The sequence below is a fragment of the Peromyscus californicus genome, unplaced genomic scaffold (assembly GCF_007827085.1).
Source record: "Peromyscus californicus insignis strain IS unplaced genomic scaffold, ASM782708v3 Scaffold_10__1_contigs__length_136768540, whole genome shotgun sequence".
Lineage (NCBI taxonomy): Eukaryota > Metazoa > Chordata > Mammalia > Rodentia > Cricetidae > Peromyscus > Peromyscus californicus.
The window spans coordinates 133,561,904-133,582,081 of NW_026294391.1; the positions used below are offsets into that span (position 1 = coordinate 133,561,904).

Here is a 20,178-nt window from a genome sequence, read left to right on the forward strand (position 1 = left end):
TACACAGGGATTGAGTGCAAGTTCTTGATAGAAGGCCTTCGGGCACGGAGCCAAAGCACGTGTTGAGACAGAGATTTCAGGATTCTATCTCGCACACTTCTCTGTGCACCTCTGGGGAAGACAGTGCTTCTTTCATCGGAAAGGTAACTGTTGAAGGTAGTGCACTGGAGGTGATGCCTGAAACGATGGAGGCGGGTGGCAATACTGACAATATTTAAGCAGGCTGTAGAAAATGTAAGGACTTTCCTATGCCCTGGAGCAATAGGCATGCACAGATGGAATACACACACTGTGGAGGGTGTGGCCTGATCTGAGTACAAACGTTTTTCTTTATGACTGAGTTACAGATGCTGCATGGATATCCTGGTTTGTGGGCTTGAACACATACTTGGTATTCCCAGGTATGGTTTCTAACTCAGGAAGTGTGTGAGGCTGAGAACATCGTGCTTGAGGGAAGCAGAAGCTCGTGCAGGCCTGCCTGGGGTCAAAAGCTTGCATTCTATAAGCGTAACTCGGGCATCCGTGGTTGCTAAGGGCACTGAGTGAGGGGTGGGCTCTCTTGTGCCTGAGGTGTGGTGCCTGGACATGGGGGCACATTGGGGCTTGATGGTGCTCATTCAGCCTTGCTGGAGGGCATGTGCTAGGAAGGTCCAGCAGAAGGCAGCCTGAAGTAACTGAGGCACCTATGTTTTTTCCTCTGTGTCCTCAAGAGACAGCTGTGGCCCAGGACTCCAAGGGGGCTGGATCAGAGAAGGCCAACCCTGTGAGATCACACAGATTCCTCAGAGGAAAGATTACTGCAGGTGATCCCTAAATTGGGCCCCAGACTTCCACAGTACACATTTACTATTGCATCACCCAGCAGGTGTGGCCTGGGACAGACCTAGGCTTCTTTATGCAGATAGCCACTTTACACACTGTGAAATCAGATTCGAAGTCAGTAAGACTTGAATGGGAATAGGGCAGAAGGGCCACCGCACATTTGTGCAGTGACTAGGGAGCCAGAATGTAACACCAGGTGTTTATGGATACAGAGAGCGTGGGAGGGGGAGGGCTGAGGGAATGATGTGAATATCATCTGCCTCCCATATTTCTGTACGGTTGGGAATTCCTATGGATAAGGACTGGAGTCCCTAAGAGAGCTCAGTGTGCCCACACTCACAGAAGGGACACGGGGTAACGGGAGCCCCAAAGAACAGCAGTGTCCTTAGGAAGCTGTGTCAGGAGCCCTGAGTCCACAGTGTTCTACCTCACTGTGCCTGGTGGCGCCCAGGCAATGACAGAAACCACCTGCATCCTTGCATGAGCGGTGAGCAGCTGTGGCATGTGAGCCCTTCATGGTTCTACTGTGTTGTGGTCCTTTAAAGCGTGTGGTCCTTCTTGGCAAGCACAGTGGGCCTCTTCTGAGGATCAGACAGATGTGGGCTTTGTTTCCAGCATGCACGCACGCACGACATGCACACTGCTGACAGGAAACCACGGGCCCAAAAGGCAAGAGCAGTCAGGAAAGGAATAGACCCTGATACACACCTACTCACAGTGAGAAGAAAGGGATGAGATTCCACTGAGAAGCACAAGGGGGAGGGACTGTGTGGAGAGGCAGAGCATGGAGGAACATGAACAGGAGTGCTGCCCTACAGATGAGATTGGACACCACTTCCGATTCAAAGCACGCCTTCTGGACTTAGGGATGGGCAAGTGGTCATCAAGCTAACTGCTTTGATTTCCTGTCTGTCTAAGACTTTGTGGATTAACGTTAGGGCACAGAGGTTGTGGGCAGGAGACTTCTGTGGCCTGGGGTCTTATTGGTAAGAACAGTGCCTATCACCAGCAGATATGGGTGTGGCAGGGTCTACAGACCTGAGGTTGCAGCAGGAGGGTGGGCAATTCCAACAGAGACACTTACCCTGTTGCTCTCCATCTGACACTACTGAGCCTGCCAATTAGTAAGCATTTCTCCACAACGAAGTGCTTTCTTTTGGGGGCTCTCCTTTGTGCCATGTGGACACTTGATCCCATAGCGAGGTCCAGGACAGAGTTGGGAACAAGAGATCTGAACCAAAATATGGGGGGCTCGGGGAGGGGTGAGGGACACCAGAAGCTATGACAGTGACCTCAACCATCCTTACTTGCCATGTTATGCAAATCACCGTGAAGATTTCCCTACCCCCTTGCTCCTCAACCTGGTATCACACTGGTGTGGAAGGCACGGGTGCACTAGGTGTCCACAGGCTTCCTGGGGTGGGGCAGAGTGGGATTAGCTCCCTAGGAAAGAGAACAATGAGGCTCCCCCCACCCCCAGGGAATCCCAGGGAGCCCCAAGGTACTGGATGGGCAAGAAAATACACAAGCCATGTAAAGAAACTCACCTCTCCAGGAGGAAGTTCACCACCTCAGCCCCAGGTGGGGAACCGTGTGTTACACATCTGCTCTGGATCCTTCCATATCTTCTCCCGGATGCACCCTCAGCTCTGTGGAACAGACTTTGTGCACCCCCTTGCTTTCTCTCTCCTCACCTCTGTGTCCACTTAAGGCTAATTCTGTGTCCACTAAAGGCTAATTCCTTCCTAACGCAGCTCTGCTTCCCTCTCCCACACTACAGGATACGCCCACATCACACTGAGCCAGGACGTCAGTTCAAGCTTGTCTACCAGATTCTGGAGGGAGGATAGCACCACAGGCAGGGGAGCCAGGCCAGAGACGACCAGCAGTCACAGTGCCCACCACAATCAAGGGAGCCAGTCACCCTGTCCTGATCAGCACAGCCCCAGAGTCCCATCACCATGGACTCTGCAGAGTATGTGCTCTGTGGCTGGAAAGGCCAGCTGTGGCCTGCAAGGGTGTTGTCCAGACCCGGGATTTCAGCCCATAGTAAGAGGAGAGGGGCATCTTTCCTGGAGGTCCAAATTCTGCCTGTGGGTGAGAAGACGAGAGTAAGGCGCACAGAGGCGAGGCCCCTAACCAAGTCTGAAACCGTAACCATCGCCTCCTTGGCAGGAAAGGAGTCACAGGGCAAAAGCTCGCCAAGGCAGACCAGGGCATACAGAAAAGCCCTCAAGGTGGCACTGGATGTTCTGGGCGAGGGAACCTGCTTGTATCAAGGAGGAAGGGCAGGTGGCCGAAGAACCGGCACAGCGGCGCCAAAGGTTCCGAAAGAGCAGGCCAGCTCCAGCCCACGCCAGCGCCTGCACCTCCAAGGGCGCAACCAGAAAGGCCAAGGGCTCTCCCACAGGAGTCCTGGGAAGCGGGGCCGCCCGGGACCTGTGTTGATGGGCTCACCGAATATGCCTGCAGTGCAAGGGGGAAAAGCCCGGGCACACAGTGCTGTTGGGCACGCTCACTTTGAAATGCAAGGAAACATGCTAAGACGCACCAGAGTGTGGCCAGGTTCCTGCAAGACACCAGCAGGAAATGCTGGTGATAATCCCAGCAAGAGAAAGTTGAGCACATCCAAGCTCAGGTCTTTGAGCGCCCCGGCCTCCAGGGAGGGTGCCCGGGATAAAAATGAGCAGCAGGCTGCCTCTGGGCCACCGAGGCATGCCTCTACCCTGCCCAGAGCTCTCAAACAACAAGCACGGTGCGGCGGCCTAGAGATCCGGGCTATTGGAGCCCAAAGGAAGACCATTCTCCCAGAGAACAAGGAGGACCCCGGCCGGGGGACCCCGAAACCAGACTCAAAGGGAGCATCGGCAGCCTGCATGCCTCCATTCCCGAGGCTACGAAGATCTCTCCGCATTGCTAGCCGGAAAAGGAAGATCCATGTGCTGTGTGCACAATGCGGGCTCCCAGAATTGGAAACTAAGGTGCACTCAAAGGTAACTAACACCAGGGTCAAGAGGAGAGCGGCTGGAGTTCAAGAAGACCGCCAAGCCACCAACGTGGCTTCTGCTCAGGAGCCGAGTACCATCGAACGAGGGATGCTGGTCTGGTTCAAATTCCAGGACCTTCCTTTCTGGCCGGCGGTGGTCAAGAGTGTCAGCAAAAACGACAAGATAGCGAGGGTGCTGTTGATCGAGGGCAACATGCAGTTTGAGCACAGGGGTGTCAGAGTCCCTCTCCGCAAGCTGAAGCACCTGGACTGTGGAGCAAAATTATCGCTCCTGAGGAGAGCCAGCAGAGTGTACAGCCAGGGCATCAGCTGGTGTCTCTCAGTGATTGACCACTACAGAGAGGACCTTGCCTGTGGCTCCTTCCTGGGCTCCTTTATGGACTACTACACCTCCCAAGCCAGTTATCCGCTAAGGAGAGCCATCCAAGAGGGCGACCTGCACATTGATTTCCCCAAGGTGAGCTATGCCGACTTGGAAGATTGGGAGGAGGAGACAGCCCTGGGTGGGAAGGGGCCCCGCAAGAAACTCCTGCCTGACCGCATGAGGGCCGCTTGGGACAGAGCCAACCAGAAGCTAGTAGACTTCATCGTGAAGAGAAAGGGGGCCGACCAGCACCTGCTGGACATTGTGAAGGGCAGGAAACCATCCAGGTGGCTGGACGACCTTTGGAAATCAAAGAGGGAAGTCTTCTGCATTGAGACCTACCTGGAGGATGAGGACCAGTTGCATCTCGTGGCCAGACATTTGCAAGAAATATCCAAGGAAGCAGACGAGGCCCTGCTCTCGCTGGCAAGAGGAGACAGAGTCCGGTTTACCATGGAGGTTCTTCTTCCAGAAGCAATCATCTGCTCCATCGCTGCCCTGGATGAGCTCAGCTACAAGGAGGCAGAAGAGAAGTACCTGCGTGGCCCACCCGTGCACTACCGTGAAAAAGAGCTCTTTGACAAGACCATCCTAAAGGCTGCCCGGAAGAGGTCCGCATCCAGGATTCAGGCTGCCAGGGACCCCTCTGCACCCACTCCTTAGAAGGGAGCTTCCTCCTTTCAGCCATCACCCCTTCAGCTCCACCTCCAAAAGAGGACCATCTGGGAGACCCTGGGGTTTGCTATGGCCACTGTGAAAGCTCCTCACTGCATACATGTTTCTCCCCTCCTACCCACCCCACCACACCCTCGAAATAAATGTTCATGTCCGTGCTTGACAGTGCAGATGTCCACATCGGCTCGACAATTCCTGTAAGCTTCAGGCCAGGCCTAGCCCTCTTTAGCCTGTGTCCAAGGCGCCGTAGAGGCGCCTCTCTGGACCGTCACCAGCCATGGGTGGAGTATTAGCTAGCTATGCACAGCCTTGCACTCTCTGTACGGACCCCACCCACCCAGATAGCACACCAGGTCCCTGATGACACTGTGTCTCTCCCTGTCCTCTCTAGGGTGCTATGGATGGGCCCGGATTCCACTGTTTTCTCCATTACCTCGTTCTTGCTCACTCACGTTGAAGGAGAGGAACAGATGTGTGCTTTGAGCTGTGCTTTGAAGCCAAAGAAGGGGTTGGAAATATTGTGACCTTGGAGATAGCCTGATTTCAAAGAACTTACATACACTCTCTCTCGTCTCTGTCTCTGTCTCTGTCTCTGTCTTTCTCTCTCTCTGTCTCTGTGTGTGTGTGTGTGTGTGTGTGTGTGTGTGTGTGTGTGTGTGTGTGTGTGTGTGTGTGGTGTATGTGTGATAGGGCAGAATCTGGTGTCTTCTTCAGCTATTCCCTCTCTAATTTTTGAAACAGGATCTGTGGACCTGTCACTTGCTCACTGATTGTGCTAGAATGACTGGCCAGGCAGGTTTTTTTTTTGATCCTCCTGTCTCTCTCTCATGGTGCTGAGTTTAAACATACCTGACCATATACTTTTTTTTTTTAATGAGTACTGGGTAATGAACTCAGGGTGTCACCTCATGCAGGAAGCACTTTACATTCTCTGTCATCCTCTGCTCCCCAGAGACTTCATACTCTTAATGAGAAAGATTTGCCAACCTCGTGGGCTGACTCTCTGCAGCAAACATCAGTATCCCAGCTTTTCTCACATTTCAGAGATCAGAGACTTGTGCTGCTTGCAGGAAAGGGAGGGGACCTGACATTCCTTGGAGTCACTGACCCCTGGGGTATACACGGATGAGAGACAGCCCTGCCATATCTCCCAGAAGCTCCTGTTTTCTGTCTTGAATCACAGTCCATGACATATTTTGGTGACAGGGAACTGAATTGGTGCCTATGTGGACTCTCAAGTACAACCTCATAGGCACCTGATTCCACTCTCCTATTGTTCTTGCCTGAATCTCTGAGTTCTGTAAAATGTAGTTTCTTTTTGTATTGATATTTTGCTTTATTCTGTTATTAGAATATAGGACACTTTATCTGTGTTTACGGTTTCTTTAGGTTTACCCTCTGTCTTAATGTGTCTTCACTTTTGCCAAATGTCCATCAGGTGCAGTGTGTATTCTTGCCCTTCAGTTGGAACATTCTTTCATGTCCTTCTAATTAATAATGTTATTTATTTTCAGTTTTCCTCTGTTTATTTTTAATCCAGATGACCTCTCTATTGGTGGGCATGGGTTTTGAAATCACCCACTATCAGTGTAGTGGTTTTTAACTGTGGGTTTACATTTTTCCATCAAATTGTATTTGGTGCATATATTTTTAGGTTTGTGTTTTCCTCTCAACTTATTGTTCCATTGATGAGAATGAGGGAATCTTCTTTATCTCTCCTCTTCTGGGATAGAATTTCATTTTGTGTTATATTAAAATAGCCATACCTGTATTTTTTAGAGGCAACAAAATAATGGCTCCTATTTTCCAATTCAATATATTCATCTGCATCTTTTTCATGTGGAACTGAGACTATTAATATAGAGAGTTGTTTTTTAAAGATATGTATTAATTCTTTCATTTTGTATATTTGTGTTGTTTACTTTGACATTATTTTGATTGGCTGTCCTGTTATTATTTATGCTCCAACAGTGGCCTCTTTGATGTATTTATCCTTTATTTCTGATGAGAATATTCCTTTTAGTATCTTCTGTAGAGCTGGCTTAGTGTCTACAAGTTCCTTTCGTCTCTTTTTAATCATGAAAAAAATTAATTTTCCCTTTATTTTGATAGATAATTTTGCTAAGTATAATAGGTTTGGCGGTTGTGGTCTTGTAGAGCTTGTAATACATCTGTGCAGGATCTTCTGGTTTTAAATATTTCTATTAAATAATCAGATGTTATTCGGATGGGCCTGCCCATATAAGTGACTTTATTATTCTTTCTTTCATACCCTTTCTTTTGTCTGTGATTTTAGTGTTTTTACCATAATATATAATAGGGGGTTCTTTTCTTTTCTTGTCTATTTGATGTTCTGTAGGTTTCTTGTGTACCTACAAGATGTGTATCTCTTTTTCTAAATTTTGGAAATTTTCTTTTATGATTTTATTGAAAATATTTTCTATTGCTTTGGTGCAGAATGCCCTTAATTTGAAGATTTACTCCTTTCATGGTGTTTCATAAGTCTTACATGTTCTATTAAGGAATGATCTAATTCCTCTACCTTGTCCTCCAGCTTGATACTCCTTTTCCTCATGTCTCATTCATTGATGAGGCTTTCCACCAAGCTATTAATTCGTCTAATTGAGTTTTCATTTTCAGTATCATTTCAGTTTGGTTTGTCTTCAGCACTAATATCTCTTTGCTGAAATCTATTTTTGTATCTTTGATTGACTTCCTGATTGCATTCAGCTTTGTGTCTTTCTCTTGGAGTACATTAATGGTTTCTTTGAGTTATTTTAATATAGTTAAAATCATTCTTCTGAATTCTTTGTCTATAAGTTCTTACAAATTGTTCTTACTGAGACTCTTTACTATGAGATCAGTAATTTTTGGAGAAAGTATGTTATCTTGGTATTTTTGTGTTGATTTGTTTTTGTGCTGGACTTGTGCATCTGGAGTTGGTTTGTTGGCTGAGTTTCTCTTTTTTATTTTTTAATTCACATTGCCTTTCTTCTTTCAGTGGTGGTGTTTACAATGTTCAGAAGAGGACTAATTCATAGTAATGTTGAGGTGTGGTTTTCCTCTGTGACACCGATATTTAGGCCAGAGTCTCTATGTCTAGTCTTTCTCCTGTGGGTTGTAGAATCTGTCCTATGGGTGTTGCCCTGGGTCAGATCTGGTCCCTACCTTGGGTCTGCAGCTTCCTTTGAAGCAGCAGCAAGATGTGCATTCCCATCACATATGGAGGACTCCAGTCCTTATTCTGGGTCAACAGCTTCCTCTGCTGCTGGGAGATGTCAAGACCAACATTTCACATCGGTTCTGGTATCCACCTTCTTCCAGTATGACCTCACCTAAATTAAACTAAGTGTTCAGCAACCCTATCCCCCAATAAGGTCATATTCTGAGGTAATAAGAGCCAGAGACTTCCTCTTAATAGTGTGGATTTGTGGGAAATTGAATCCACAGCACCCAGGAACCCAGGACCATGGAGTCTCCATCAGATGACTGGCACAGAAGCCCATGCGTTTGGGTAAAGACCTCTTTCTTGCAAGATGTTGCCTTGTTCATGAATGTTGGCTGACTCCTGAAGTACCACTCAACCCCATGAGCCAAAAGGGCAAGCCAGGCAGACCATGTAGGCTGGTAAGCCGAGCTAGAAGGAACAAGGGCCCTTGGGTTACATGTCCATGACTCCAGGCTGGACAATCAGGCTGCCACGTCCATTTTTGCTGCTGTAACAAAATACCTGAGACAGATTAACTTACACTAAAAGTATAAATCTACCTCTTACAGTTTTGGGTGTTGGGTCACTCACTCCTGCTTAGTTTGAGAATCTATCCAGATGGTCTTCAAGGCAAGCTCAATCCATCACTGATTCCCAGTGAGCTTGAAGCTAGCTAAATTGTATCATCATCTTATTTCTCTGGTGTCTTCATTCCCCACAGAGTCTCTCTCTCTCTCTCTCTCTCTCTCTCTCTCTCTCTCTCTCTCTCTCTCTCTCTCTCTCTCTCTCTCTGTATGTTTGTGTCTGTGTGTGTGTGTGTGTGTGTGTGTGTGTGTGTGTGTGTGTGTGCGCGTGCGCGCGTGTCTATTTACTATTGGCTCTTACAACCTAGAAGACAGACTCACTTGCCATCCTAGGCAACGTGATCCTGCAAGGCCCCTTTTGGTAAGGGCACCTGCTTGCTTTCCAGGAGGGAGTACTTAATGCTTAAAAGCAGAGACCTATCCATCATTTATCTGGTGATGACATGTGAATAAGTGCTACTAATATGGATAAAGGAAGATAGAGGGGTCAGAGTACAGGCACGAAGAGTAGGACACCAAGCTAGGAACTATGGAAAAGAATTGCAGTCCCTGGCCATAGTTGATAGCCTCTGGTGGTGGGAGAGATTTGGAGGTGAGGAACGAAGGAAAGGGGAAGAAGTTTCCTGCTGCCTTTGCTCAAATAACCTGATAGAAGGCAGAGCCATTTGTATAGATGTGGGAAGCCTAGGGAAAGAGCAGGTATGCAAAGGTGCTCGAAGCACCCTAGTTGAAATATCTGAATTATTAAATGCCTGAGGGGCATCCAAATGGACAGTCTGATACACGTGGGCAGAGCTGGAGAAGGGATCATGACCAGCACAGAACATCTCTGGAAAGAATGTCCAAGACCTGCAGCTAGGAGACCACCCACACTATATTATATTGAGGTCCAACAAAGGAATAGGAAGAAGAGAAGGAGGTGGGGGGGAGTTAGAAGGATAACTTCAACTGAAAGGCAGGAAAAGAGGCAGGAGGTCAGTTCAAATGCAGGAAGGGGTGTTCCAGAAGCCAAGAAAGGAAAGGTAGAGAAAGAAAAGCTACTAACTGCTGAGAGACAGAGACGTTGGGTACAGAGAAGAGACAAAGGGAGAACAGCTGAGGTGTCACAACCCATGCCCTAGTGTAGAGGGAGGAAAATGAGCCTATACAGAAGCAAAGCCCTCACTTGGAGAGAAGGAAGAGAGGGAAAGAGGGAAAGGAGAAACAAGCCTAAAAACAGGGGAAATGGGTTGATAATCTGTTTGCAAGCCCACTGGGCCAGCTGGTAGCACTAGATCAGCCTGCATATTTATGTTCCCAAGGGAATGCCTTCTCTGGGGGGGAAACCAGGAAAATTACACCCAAACCAAGAAGGAAGACCAGGTATTTATTGTATGAGTCATGACAGGTCAAACAAGGAATTTCAGTAGACAGAAATTCTTACATCAGATATTAACAGCAGTAACTGGCCAGCATGAGAACAGGCAGTTTGGGCCCTGGAGGTTGAGTAAGGGAGGGATTAGATAGATGCTTTAGACCAATTGAGAAAGTTGGGTTGTAACAGAACATTTACAATTCTCCCCCCACCCCCACCAAAGCACTTGCCTTCAGGCTGTGGATAATCATAATAGGAATCACAGGGGCAAGAAAGAGAACTGCCCATGACAAACGGAAGACCAAGTGTGAGGTCAAGTTGAATGTAACCTGTTTTGGGCAATGGTTGCATGTACACAATGAGAGTGCCTTCAGCTTTGATGCTAAAAACTTTCTCCTGAAAACGGGCCAAAGACCTGTCTGTAGGATGGGGCTGGGCATGAGGAAGGGGCAAAAGAGATACACAGAAGATGAACCAGGAGTGGAAGATAAAATTTTAAGAGGATGCACAATATAATAACCTATTAAGGAAATGCCAAGCACATGTTGGTGCATGAGGTAGTAATTCTCCCTTTGCGGGGGGGGGGGGGGGGGGGGGGTGTTCAATGGTCAAGGCTGAAAGGCTGCTTGGGTTGTAGGTCGGAGATGAGTGCTCCCACACTGCTAATTGGAGAGAACATGGGTTGCTCCACTCACAGCAGATAATGGATTAATGGAAGCCTACTCGGACACAGCCCAAGTCTCAGCAAGGTCACTTTCTGGTGTACACCCCAGAGCCTTCCTCACTGCCAGAGGTTCAGGAAGGCAGGTAGGATGCTAGTGGCAGCACTGTCTGAAACAGTCTAACATGACAACAACCTAAATAGAGCTCACAACAATAAGCCAAGGCAGTATGAGTGAGATGGACACCACTAGGGAAACTTTTCCCAGTAGTGAAAGTCAAGTGGCCAGAGTATGGTGCCCAAAGAAAGGAAAGGGGGGCAAGAAAGGATATGTAGAGGTCTGACCTTCTGTGAACCTGCTTGCCTTCTCACTGGCAGAGACGTTGTGCATCTCTGGACTCTTGGTGACTGGAAAGAGTCAGGGGGATAAGAGTGGTAGGGACTGAGACTCTGTTTTGAGCCACGGTAGCACAACTCTGAGGGGATGTCTACCCCAGGCAGCAGAAGACATAGGGCAGGGGAGGGATTGACTGATGGTAAAACACATAGGGAGGCTTCTGGGATTTAGGCCACCCATGTCACCTTCAACACCAAGAGAGTCGTGTCCCAGAGCCTGCAAGGCTATTGACACAGGAGGCAGTGAAAAGTTGAGCACCTCACTGCCATCACAGTGTTTCTTCCTACATGAATTTAGGCAGAATTCCCAGAAACTATAAACTTTTCTGCAACAAGAATGGGCAGGGACTGGCCCAAAGAGAGCCAGTAAGATACAAGTCCAAGTGTTTGGGCTTCAGATCTCAAAAGCAGCTTTTCAAGAACCTGGATATACAGCAGGCAGAGCAGGAAAGGCCTGTCTGATGCTGGACCACCCTCCTGTGAGCTGGCCACAGGCACCAAGGGCAGCAAAGCATGCATGCCCCACGGTAGTGAGCATGCCTACAGCCCCTTCCACTGGATGGGTATCACCCAGATGGTGCATGCTCCGTGGGGAGTGGTGAGATGGGGTGTGTGCGCTCATGTGGTATCTATCTATTTCAGGGACTCTACCTAGACCAGGTGTTGCTTGCCCAGCTCTGTCACTGGACTAGGTCCAGATAGGGACTCACCAGCGGAAAAAGCCTCAGAGCCCCTGCTCCCTGGCCTTGATCAGGAGACAAAGCTGGAGGGGGCGCCGCAGCTTTCTGATGCCCTTCTGTGGAGAGACCCCTGAGCACTCTGGGTTCCCTGTGCCAGTGGCATAGATGTACGATGGGGGAGGGGTCAGCAGCAGGTTACGTCACCAGTGGCCGGCCCATTGACATCACCGGAGGTCCCAGGTTGCCAAGGGCTAGGCGACAGCCTTGTCTTGTGATCTTCCTGCGCCAATGGCCTGGCTGGCTTGCTCCCGGAGGACGTAGGGGGCGTCTGTGCTCCAGCGCCACCATACCCCCGCCCCAAGTCCGCACTGCAGAGAGCAGTGTTAAGCTTGTGCCCACACTGTTCTTCGTGAGTGTGCAACTATAAGGCTAGAGAGAGCAAGGGAGCTGGCTGGCGAGAGAACCTGGAGAGCAGCCCGGGGAATCCTTGCTGTGAGGCCGAAGGAGGAAGGATCCTGCTTCTAGGAGGTACCAAACCCTGGGAGGGTACTACTGGCCCTGACAAACCCCGCCCCAACCCGCAGGCCTGTGGGAGTTGGACTGCAGGGAGATACTGGGCTGAGGAAGGCCTGTGCCTGAGGCATGGGGTGGGATGCAGAAGCATCTTCTAAGGCAGTGGTTCTCAACATTCCTAATGCTATGGCCCTTTAATACAATTCCTCATGTTGTGGTGACCCCCAACCATAAAATTATTTTCGTTGCCACTTCATACCTGTAATTTTGCTGCTGTTATGAATAGTAATGTAGATAGATATCTGTGTTTGCCAGTGGTCTTGGGAGACCCCCGTGAAAAGGTCTTTCGACCTGAAGGGTTGCGACCCACAGGTTGAGAACTTCTTCTCTAGGGCTAGTGGATGGGAAGGGGCGGGGGTGGGGAGGAGTGGACATTAACCTCCTCTCTCCCTGTTTTTGTTTACAGGCTGTGGAGACCTAGACTGGTCTCTAAGTGAGTCCTAGCCTAGGCTCCTGTCCCAACCTGACCTGCTTCTGGGGAAACTGTTTCCTGCTCCTAGTGTGAGCCTTGCCAAAATTTCAGGTTATGGCGGTGGAGATGCTACAGGACTGGTGCAGGTGGATGGGTGTCAGCGCTCGTAGGGGCCTGCTTATCCTAGGCATCCCGGAGGACTGCAGTGAAGCTGAATTCCAAGAGTCCCTGGAGGCTGCCCTGTGGCCCATGGGCCACTTTACTGTGCTGGGCAAAGTATTTCGTGAAGAGGATAATGCCACTGCAGCCCTGGTTGAGCTTGACCGGGAAGTCAACTATGCTTTGGTCCCAAGGGAAATCCTAGGCACTCGGGGACCCTGGAACGTGGTCTTTGTGCCCCGTTGCTCCACCGAAGAGCTTCTTGGTCGTGTTTTTCACTTCTTGGAGCAACAGGGGCAGACGGTGGATAGTGTACCTGGAGCCCTGGGCCTGGAGCTGGACAGAGTATGCAGGCTCCAGTCAGTTAGTCAGGCAATCCAGCCCTGGGTGGAGACCTTGCAGTACCAGAGCTTGGGTGTGTTTTCTGGGAGGGTTCAGCCAGCCCCTGGGGAGGAACACTTTGAGGCCTGGCTAGACCACACCATTGACATGTTTCAGGTGTGGCAAAGGGTCCCAGAAAGGGAGAAGAGGAGACGATTGCTGGAGGGCTTGCGGGGGACTGCCCTGTACCTTGTACATGGGCTGTTAGCAGAGAATCCAGCAAGGACTGCAGAGGACTGCCTAGAGGCCCTGACCCGGGTATTTGGAAACAATGAATCTCAGGCCACCCTCCGAATGAAGTGTCTGACTGCTCAACAGCAGTCAGATGAGCAGCTCTCTGCCTTTGTGTTGAGGCTAGAAGTCCTGCTGCAGAAAGCCATCCAGAAGGGGGCTCTAGAGAGAACCTCCACTGATGATGTCCGCCTGAGGCAGGTGCTCACCAGGGCTAACCTGAATGAGCCTCTGGATGAAGCTCTGAGGAGGCTGAGAATGATCGGGAGATCTCCAACTTTCCTGGAGTTGTTGGGGCTCATAAGGGAGTCTGAGGAATGGGAGGCAAGACTAGTCAGCAACATGGAAGCCCAGGTGGAGAATGAAGCTGGTGATCTGGCTCCTGCCTGGGCTGATGGCAGAGTCAATGCAAAGGCAGAAGATGAGAATGTGGAGAAAGAGGAAGATGAGGTGGAGGAGCAGGCAGAGGATGAGGTTGAGGAGGAGATAGAAGACCATAACCCAGACCACGGCCCTGTGGACCCAAGCCAGGCAGGACCCGATGAGCCCCCTGGGGCTCCCACTCCAGCCCAGATGGGCAGTACTCCTAGAGAGTGCCCAGGAGGGCCTGGCTGGGTGCCGAGCAGCCTTGCCTAGGCAGGAGAACATAAAGCAGATGATCCCATCCTGTACCAGCCTAGAAGTATTGCTGAAGGGTCAGCCCCAGAGTAGAGGAGAGGGCCTGCAGATAGCTGCTATACCCCTTGGCCTGGGAGATATTAGAGAGAAAGAGTCTATTCAAAGGATCCTGACAGCCTGGCTCTTCTACCCAGTCAGCATCCCCAGGCAGACTTATGACACTGCCTTTGGAATCTCATCCTTAACTGTTTTACTCACAGTGACCAGCTATTCAGTGAGTATGCATTTTCATACTAGCTCTCCCATCCACCACACCCTAGGCAAAGTGTATCAATCCCAGATAGGTGGAAGCCCTGACCCACCCAGCTAGCCACCACCATAGTCCCAGCTTGTGCTGTGAATTTCCATGCCAGCCAAGGCCCTGTTTGCTCTGCTTATGCCTCGTGTTGTGTATTCCTGGTCAGTTTTCTTGATATACTTGCAGGCCAGCCACTTGCTGCTTGTTCCCTACAGATGTGTGTGTTCTTACCTGAGAAGGTCCTCCACAGAGATCCCAAGCCAAGCCCTTGGAACCAGCAAAAAGGATGGGTGATGACAATCAGGGACTGGCTGATGCTCATCTTGTGACTGATTTCAACCTGGGGTGGGCACGAAGACCTGGACTAAGGATGGGTGTGATCTGACAACCAAGATTTAATGTTCCACTCTTGCTGTTACTTTGTGACACCAGTTCTTCAGTTTGATGAGATGTTCCTTTGTGTGCTTTCCAGTGTCCAGTGACTGTCTTATGCCAGAATAATTCAGGACCACCCCGCAATGGGTGATTCTTCTAGAGAGTTCCCCCAAAAGAGAGAACATTTCCAGATGCCATCATCCTGGAAAGAGGCATATCAGGGGTCCCTGGAAAGGAAGAAGCTGAGACAAGTAGGCCTTAGTGTAGCAAGCAGATGAGGTCCTTCCTCATGAAATGCAGAGTGGGATAAGGTGGGACCTGTGGCCTTTAGCAGCTGTGGGAAATTTCTGTGCTGTCATTCCCTTGCCCTCAATGGCTTCAGTAAATGTATCTGTTCAATAAATTTAATGGATGTTACAAGTTACATCCTGCTTTTGCTGGGCTTGGGCTGGGCTGGAGCAAGATTGGTATACGTGCAGGGCAGGGACATGAAGGGCTGTGTGTGTGTGTGTGTGTGTGTGTGTGTGTGTGTGTGTGTGTGTGTGTAGGTGTGCAGGGTGCGTGGGTTAATAAGAGTAGGCTGACCAGTCGCTGGTGGGTGTGTGGGGGCAGTGGCTATCTGGCTTTCAGGGGGAAGGCACTCCAGGATGACAAGAGATAGGGGTAAGTCAGTTATGAGCTCAAGTGAGGCTACAGGGCAGCAAGCAAGGCCCTTGGCCCCAATATTCTTGACTGTCAGGTATTTCAGTTAGGAAAGCATTCTCACAGAACTCAAATGCCATTTTTTTTTCACTAAAATATAGAAAAAAGAAAACTAAAAAAAAAAAAAAATCCGTGGGGCCACAAAAGGCCCTAAATAGCCAAAGCCCTCCTGAGAGAGAAAACCAAAATTGGAGGCACCAGCCTTCCTGATTTCATAATATATTACATAGATATAATGATCAAAAGAGTGCGGTAGCCAGGAATGGTGGTGCATGCTTTTAATTGCAGCATTGGGAGGCAGAGGCAGGAGGATCTCTGAGTTCAAGGCAAGGCTGGTCTACATGGTGAGTTCTAGGATGGCCAGGGCTACACGGAGAGACTCTATCTCAAACAAACAAACAAACAAACAAACAAACAAACAAAGTATGGCATTGGTATCAAGGTGGGTATCAATGGGATGGGAAAAAAGAGACAAGGAACTAGTCCACACACCCACAGAAAACTGATTTTCAGGGAAAGATGCCCCAAAATACCACAATTGGGGAAAGTATAGTCTTTTCAGCAAATAGCACTCAGGAAACTATGCATCTATGTGTAGAAGAAAGAATTTTGACCTTGACATTGTTCTTGAAGCATTTTTTTAGTTATCACATCAAAACATTAGGCAGTAAAAGCATAAAAGATTCCTTCAATCTGTAAGTGCTATATATAGCAAAAGGAAATATTCAACCAAACAAAACCACCATCTTTGGATTGGAGAAAATCATTTGTGAATTATAAACCACATGGGGGGTTAATATCTCAAATATCAATGAATTAACACAACTCAGTAGCAAAAAGCAAGGAAGCAAACAAGGACTCCCAAATCATCTGATTTAAAAATGGACAAAAGATCTCAGTAGATAGTATAGCCAGCAAGTATATGAAAATGTGCTCAACATCACCAGTCATTAAGGAAATGCAAACCAAAACTGCAATGTGAAACTACCCTAGGTGGGTTAGATGACTACTATTAAAAACACAACAGAGGCCGGGCGGTGGTGGCGCACGCCTTTAATCCCAGCACTCGGGAGGCAGAGGCAGGCGGATCTCTGTGAGTTCGAGGCCAGCCTGGGCTACAGCGCGAGATCCAGGAAAGGCGCAAAGCTACACAGAGAAACCCTGTCTCGAAAAACCAAAAAAAAAAAAAAAAAACACAACAGAGCAGAGCTGATGAACATATGAACTCACAGGGACTGTGACAGCATACAAAAGACCTGCACAAATTCAAGCCAGACAAAATCCTAGGAGATGGTGAAGAGTGCACAAAGTCTTACCCCCTAACCAAGAAGCTATTTGCAATTGATAATTGCTGGGAGAAGAAAATCAGTTTTCATTAATGGAGTGACAGTGGGTATATCAATCACACTGCAGGGCGGGCCCCATGCTCAAGAGTAAATGGCCAACACAAAACAGACTTCATGGTTTTTGTTTATGCTTGTTTTGTTTTGTTTGGGTTTGGATTTTGTTTTGCTTTTTAAGGGCATACACCATGGGGCCAGTAATGAATGTGGAGAGACTTTCACAGTTTGAAAGCAGGGATCTGGGAAGAGTTGGGGGGAGGGGAAGAATATGATCAAAATATATGAAAATTTAAAAAAATAAAATAAAATAAATCACAGCAAATAGCAAGTGCTGGAGAGGCTGTGGAGAAAACCAAGGTATTTTTCACTGCTTATGGGGATGTCATATATTACAGAAAAAATAGTATAAACATCCTTCAGACAGTTAAAACTAGAACTATCATATGACCCAGCAATCTTCTGTTGAGTCTATGTGCAAAGCATATACAATCAGCACCATGTTAAAATTGCCGCGTTCCCATGTGCACTTGTATAGTATTCACAATAACCAAGCCACGGAATCAATCCAAGTGTCTATCAATGAGTAATGTGATGTGATGGGTGGTGTGTGTGTGTGTGTGTGTGTGTGTGTGTGTGTGTGTGTGTGTATCTGAGAGAGAGAGACAGAGACAGAGAGAGAGAGAGAGAGAGAGTGGAAACTTGATACTCTTGTTTAAAAGATAGAACTAAGCTCTTTCTTACTTTGGAAATTTCACATCCACATTTTGCTTCAGTGTATTTATATTTCTATCCTTCTTCCCTCGCATGTATTTTCTTCTAAAAATGCTTTGTTTTATCTTGAAAGACTCTAGAACCCATTGCTGGTAGGCCTTTTTGATTTTTAAGTCCTGAGCTGATGCATTTAAGTACTTCAAGATACATATTACACAGTGAGTGAGGAGTATGCTTCCCTTTTGGAAAGATGAGAAACAGGAGCTGTGGAAGGAACTGGGAGTCCACAGGAAGAAGCCGCCAGATTTCAAGCATATTCAAGAATCAGAATATGAAACTCCAGGAAAGTTAAATTCACTGGAACCCCTAAATTTGAGAACATATTTGCACATGAGGCACATGCCCCTCACTTTTGATAGTGGTGGGGCTGGAGTCCACGTTCTCTCACATGCTTGGCAAATATTGTACCACTGATCTGCACAGCAGGCTCCTAAACCCTACTTATAGATCCCTGGACGTACACCACGGGGGCAGTGATGAATGTGGACAGACTTTCACAGTTTGAAAAGAACCTGGAAAGTAGAAGCTACCCATCTTTGTGTTTGTGTTGCATTACTCAGGAGGTTGGGGACATGGATAGTGGGCCACTGGTGTTATTAATGATGGTCCTTAACGCAATGCAGAGTTCTGTGCAGCTGGTCCCTATCCCAGAAACTGAGAGTCAGGTTCCGTGGAGGCGAGACCTGCTTAATCCAGACATTGCTGCATCAAAGGTTACTCTCATCCTAGCCAGTACCCTCACTCGGTTTGCAATCGGTTTGTAATCGTTAAATTCTACAAGGACAGGTATTATTTCCATTTGGATCCTATGCTCCACTCTGGGACCAGGGAGTGCCTGGCCCAACTCAGAGCTGAGGCAGGAGTTAACATCCTGTATCCTCACTCTGTCCTCTACTATCCATGAGCACATCACTTGTAGGGGACAGAGGTGGTGAGTTAAAAAAAAAAAAAAAAAGCCAGCATTCATACCGTGGGCTTCCTGTTGTTCCTCAAGCAGCTGAAAATAGCTTGGCAGTATCTCTGGTTAACGAGATTGTCTCCAGAGTGCGCAACTCCACGCCCCTAAAGGGGAGGATCATGGGTAGATCTGGGCCTGCGCCTGGACAGCGGACTACAGCTCCCAGAACGCTCCGGAGCACCTAATGGGCCTTAAAGGGGTGAATAACAATTCTTTTCCGGCTGTGCAGGAAACTGAGCCACTGGCTGGGCTAGGAAATGCGACTCCTGGGTCCAAGGGAAGGCTCCCTCTAAGGTGGCAATAGAGGAAGTGGCTGGTGTTCTGGTCATGCATGGGAGAGGAGGGGGATTGTGTGGGGAGCATTCACACGGTAGGGGTCTGTACCTAGGGGATCGCCTCTCAGAGTTCAGGACAACTTCAGAAACTCAGATGTCAAGCCAGGAGGTGTAAACAGTGGTGAGCTGTTTGGCTGGGTTGTCGTAGTGACTACCAGACCTAGGTGCCCAAGAATGGCATAAAGAAGACCAGAGTGTGGCCCCGAGACTCACAGACTGCATCCCAGGATTCTAGCCTGTGCCTCTTGACCCTAGGCCCAATCCGCGCACGCGGATTGTGTGCATGCGTGCGTGCGTGCGTGCGTGTGTGCGTGTGTGCGTGGTGTGTGAATGGAGTTCCTGTGGCAGTCATCTTCCTCCTGGTCTGAGACAGGATCTGTTCCTTGTTCTCCCTGCTGACCCAGTTTCTAAGGATTCTTTTCCATCTTGCCTGAGAACAGTGATGCTTCTAAGCATCTGGCTTTCTGTGAGTTCTGGGGATTTGAACTCAGGTCCTCTCAGTTGCTTGGCAAGTATTTTGCCATTGAGCTAAATCCTCGGCGCAATTCCCAATCCTTTGATCCTAAAGAGCTCTGTGCAGGAGCATTACTGGACCAAGGGTTTGATGCGAGACCACTCCTCAGATGGGAAGGTAGGGAAACGTTAAGATAACACACGAAAACTAATTAGCTCTCAGGTTGGGGTCGACCAGGAGGGAATTAGCTTTTGAAATCTAATAGATTTTCTATCACGTCAAAACAAACTGATGAAACGAATTAAAAATGTGTTTTATTTTACCCAACAAATCCAAATGTTTTATTTCAACATGTGATCAATACAAAATGTTATCAAGAATAGTTTTTTGTTCAAGTTTTTGCACTAACTCTTTGACGTTGGTATGTATCTGGCCTGAATAGCACATCTCAACACAGACTGGCCGGGTGTCCAGTACCTTAGAGCCATGCTTGGCTTAGTGGTAGCCTCACTGTGCTGCATAGCTCCACAGTGTTCTGTGGAGCACTTCTACTGTAGAGCTTGGTATGGAGTAGTTCAGATGTAACCTTGGACCAGGCGGAAACCCTGCCTTGCCAGGGTTTCTGCCTCCTTTCCTCTCAATTACTCCTTTGATTTTGGCTTACATTTACCGAATGCACTGCTCAGTCTTTTGTCTCATTTTGAGCTCTGGTGCCTTTGAGGAGTATAAGCAGATGTTGGTGCTGCTTCACCTGATGGGACTACACAATCAGTGTGGGCATTTTTTTTTTTTGTTGTATGTGCTTGTATGCTTGCTG

General features: G+C 48.4%; 3 protein-coding genes across 5 annotated transcripts in view; all 3 read left to right on the top strand.

The window, feature by feature from the left end:
- The first annotated feature begins 29 nt into the window (after window positions 1-29).
- LOC128112245 (PWWP domain-containing DNA repair factor 3B-like) lies at window positions 30-5,389 on the top strand. Its single transcript, XM_052741196.1, has 2 exons — window positions 30-143; window positions 2,603-5,389. Exon 2 carries the CDS (start codon window positions 2,784-2,786, stop codon window positions 4,854-4,856), a length of 2,073 nt encoding a protein of 690 aa, XP_052597156.1. The 5' UTR covers window positions 30-143; window positions 2,603-2,783; the 3' UTR covers window positions 4,857-5,389.
- A 6,702-nt stretch (window positions 5,390-12,091) lies between these two features.
- On the top strand, window positions 12,092-15,222 carry Pnma6a (PNMA family member 6A). Its single transcript, XM_052741231.1, has 2 exons — window positions 12,092-12,279; window positions 12,731-15,222. The coding sequence occupies exon 2, from the start codon at window positions 12,851-12,853 to the stop codon at window positions 14,141-14,143; it is 1,293 nt and encodes a 430-aa protein (XP_052597191.1). The 5' UTR covers window positions 12,092-12,279; window positions 12,731-12,850; the 3' UTR covers window positions 14,144-15,222.
- A 3,359-nt stretch (window positions 15,223-18,581) lies between these two features.
- The window catches only part of LOC128112314 (X-linked lymphocyte-regulated protein 5C-like), a 46,659-nt gene continuing 45,062 nt past the window's right edge, over window positions 18,582-20,178 (top strand). For 2 of the 3 annotated variants that reach the window (XM_052741397.1, XM_052741399.1), the window contains exon 1: window positions 18,582-18,866. The gene's annotated coding sequence lies outside the window, so the exon portion shown is untranslated. Of the gene's footprint in view, window positions 18,867-18,893; window positions 19,539-20,178 lie in introns of those variants that run through there. The other variant, XM_052741398.1, reaches the window with a different exon arrangement.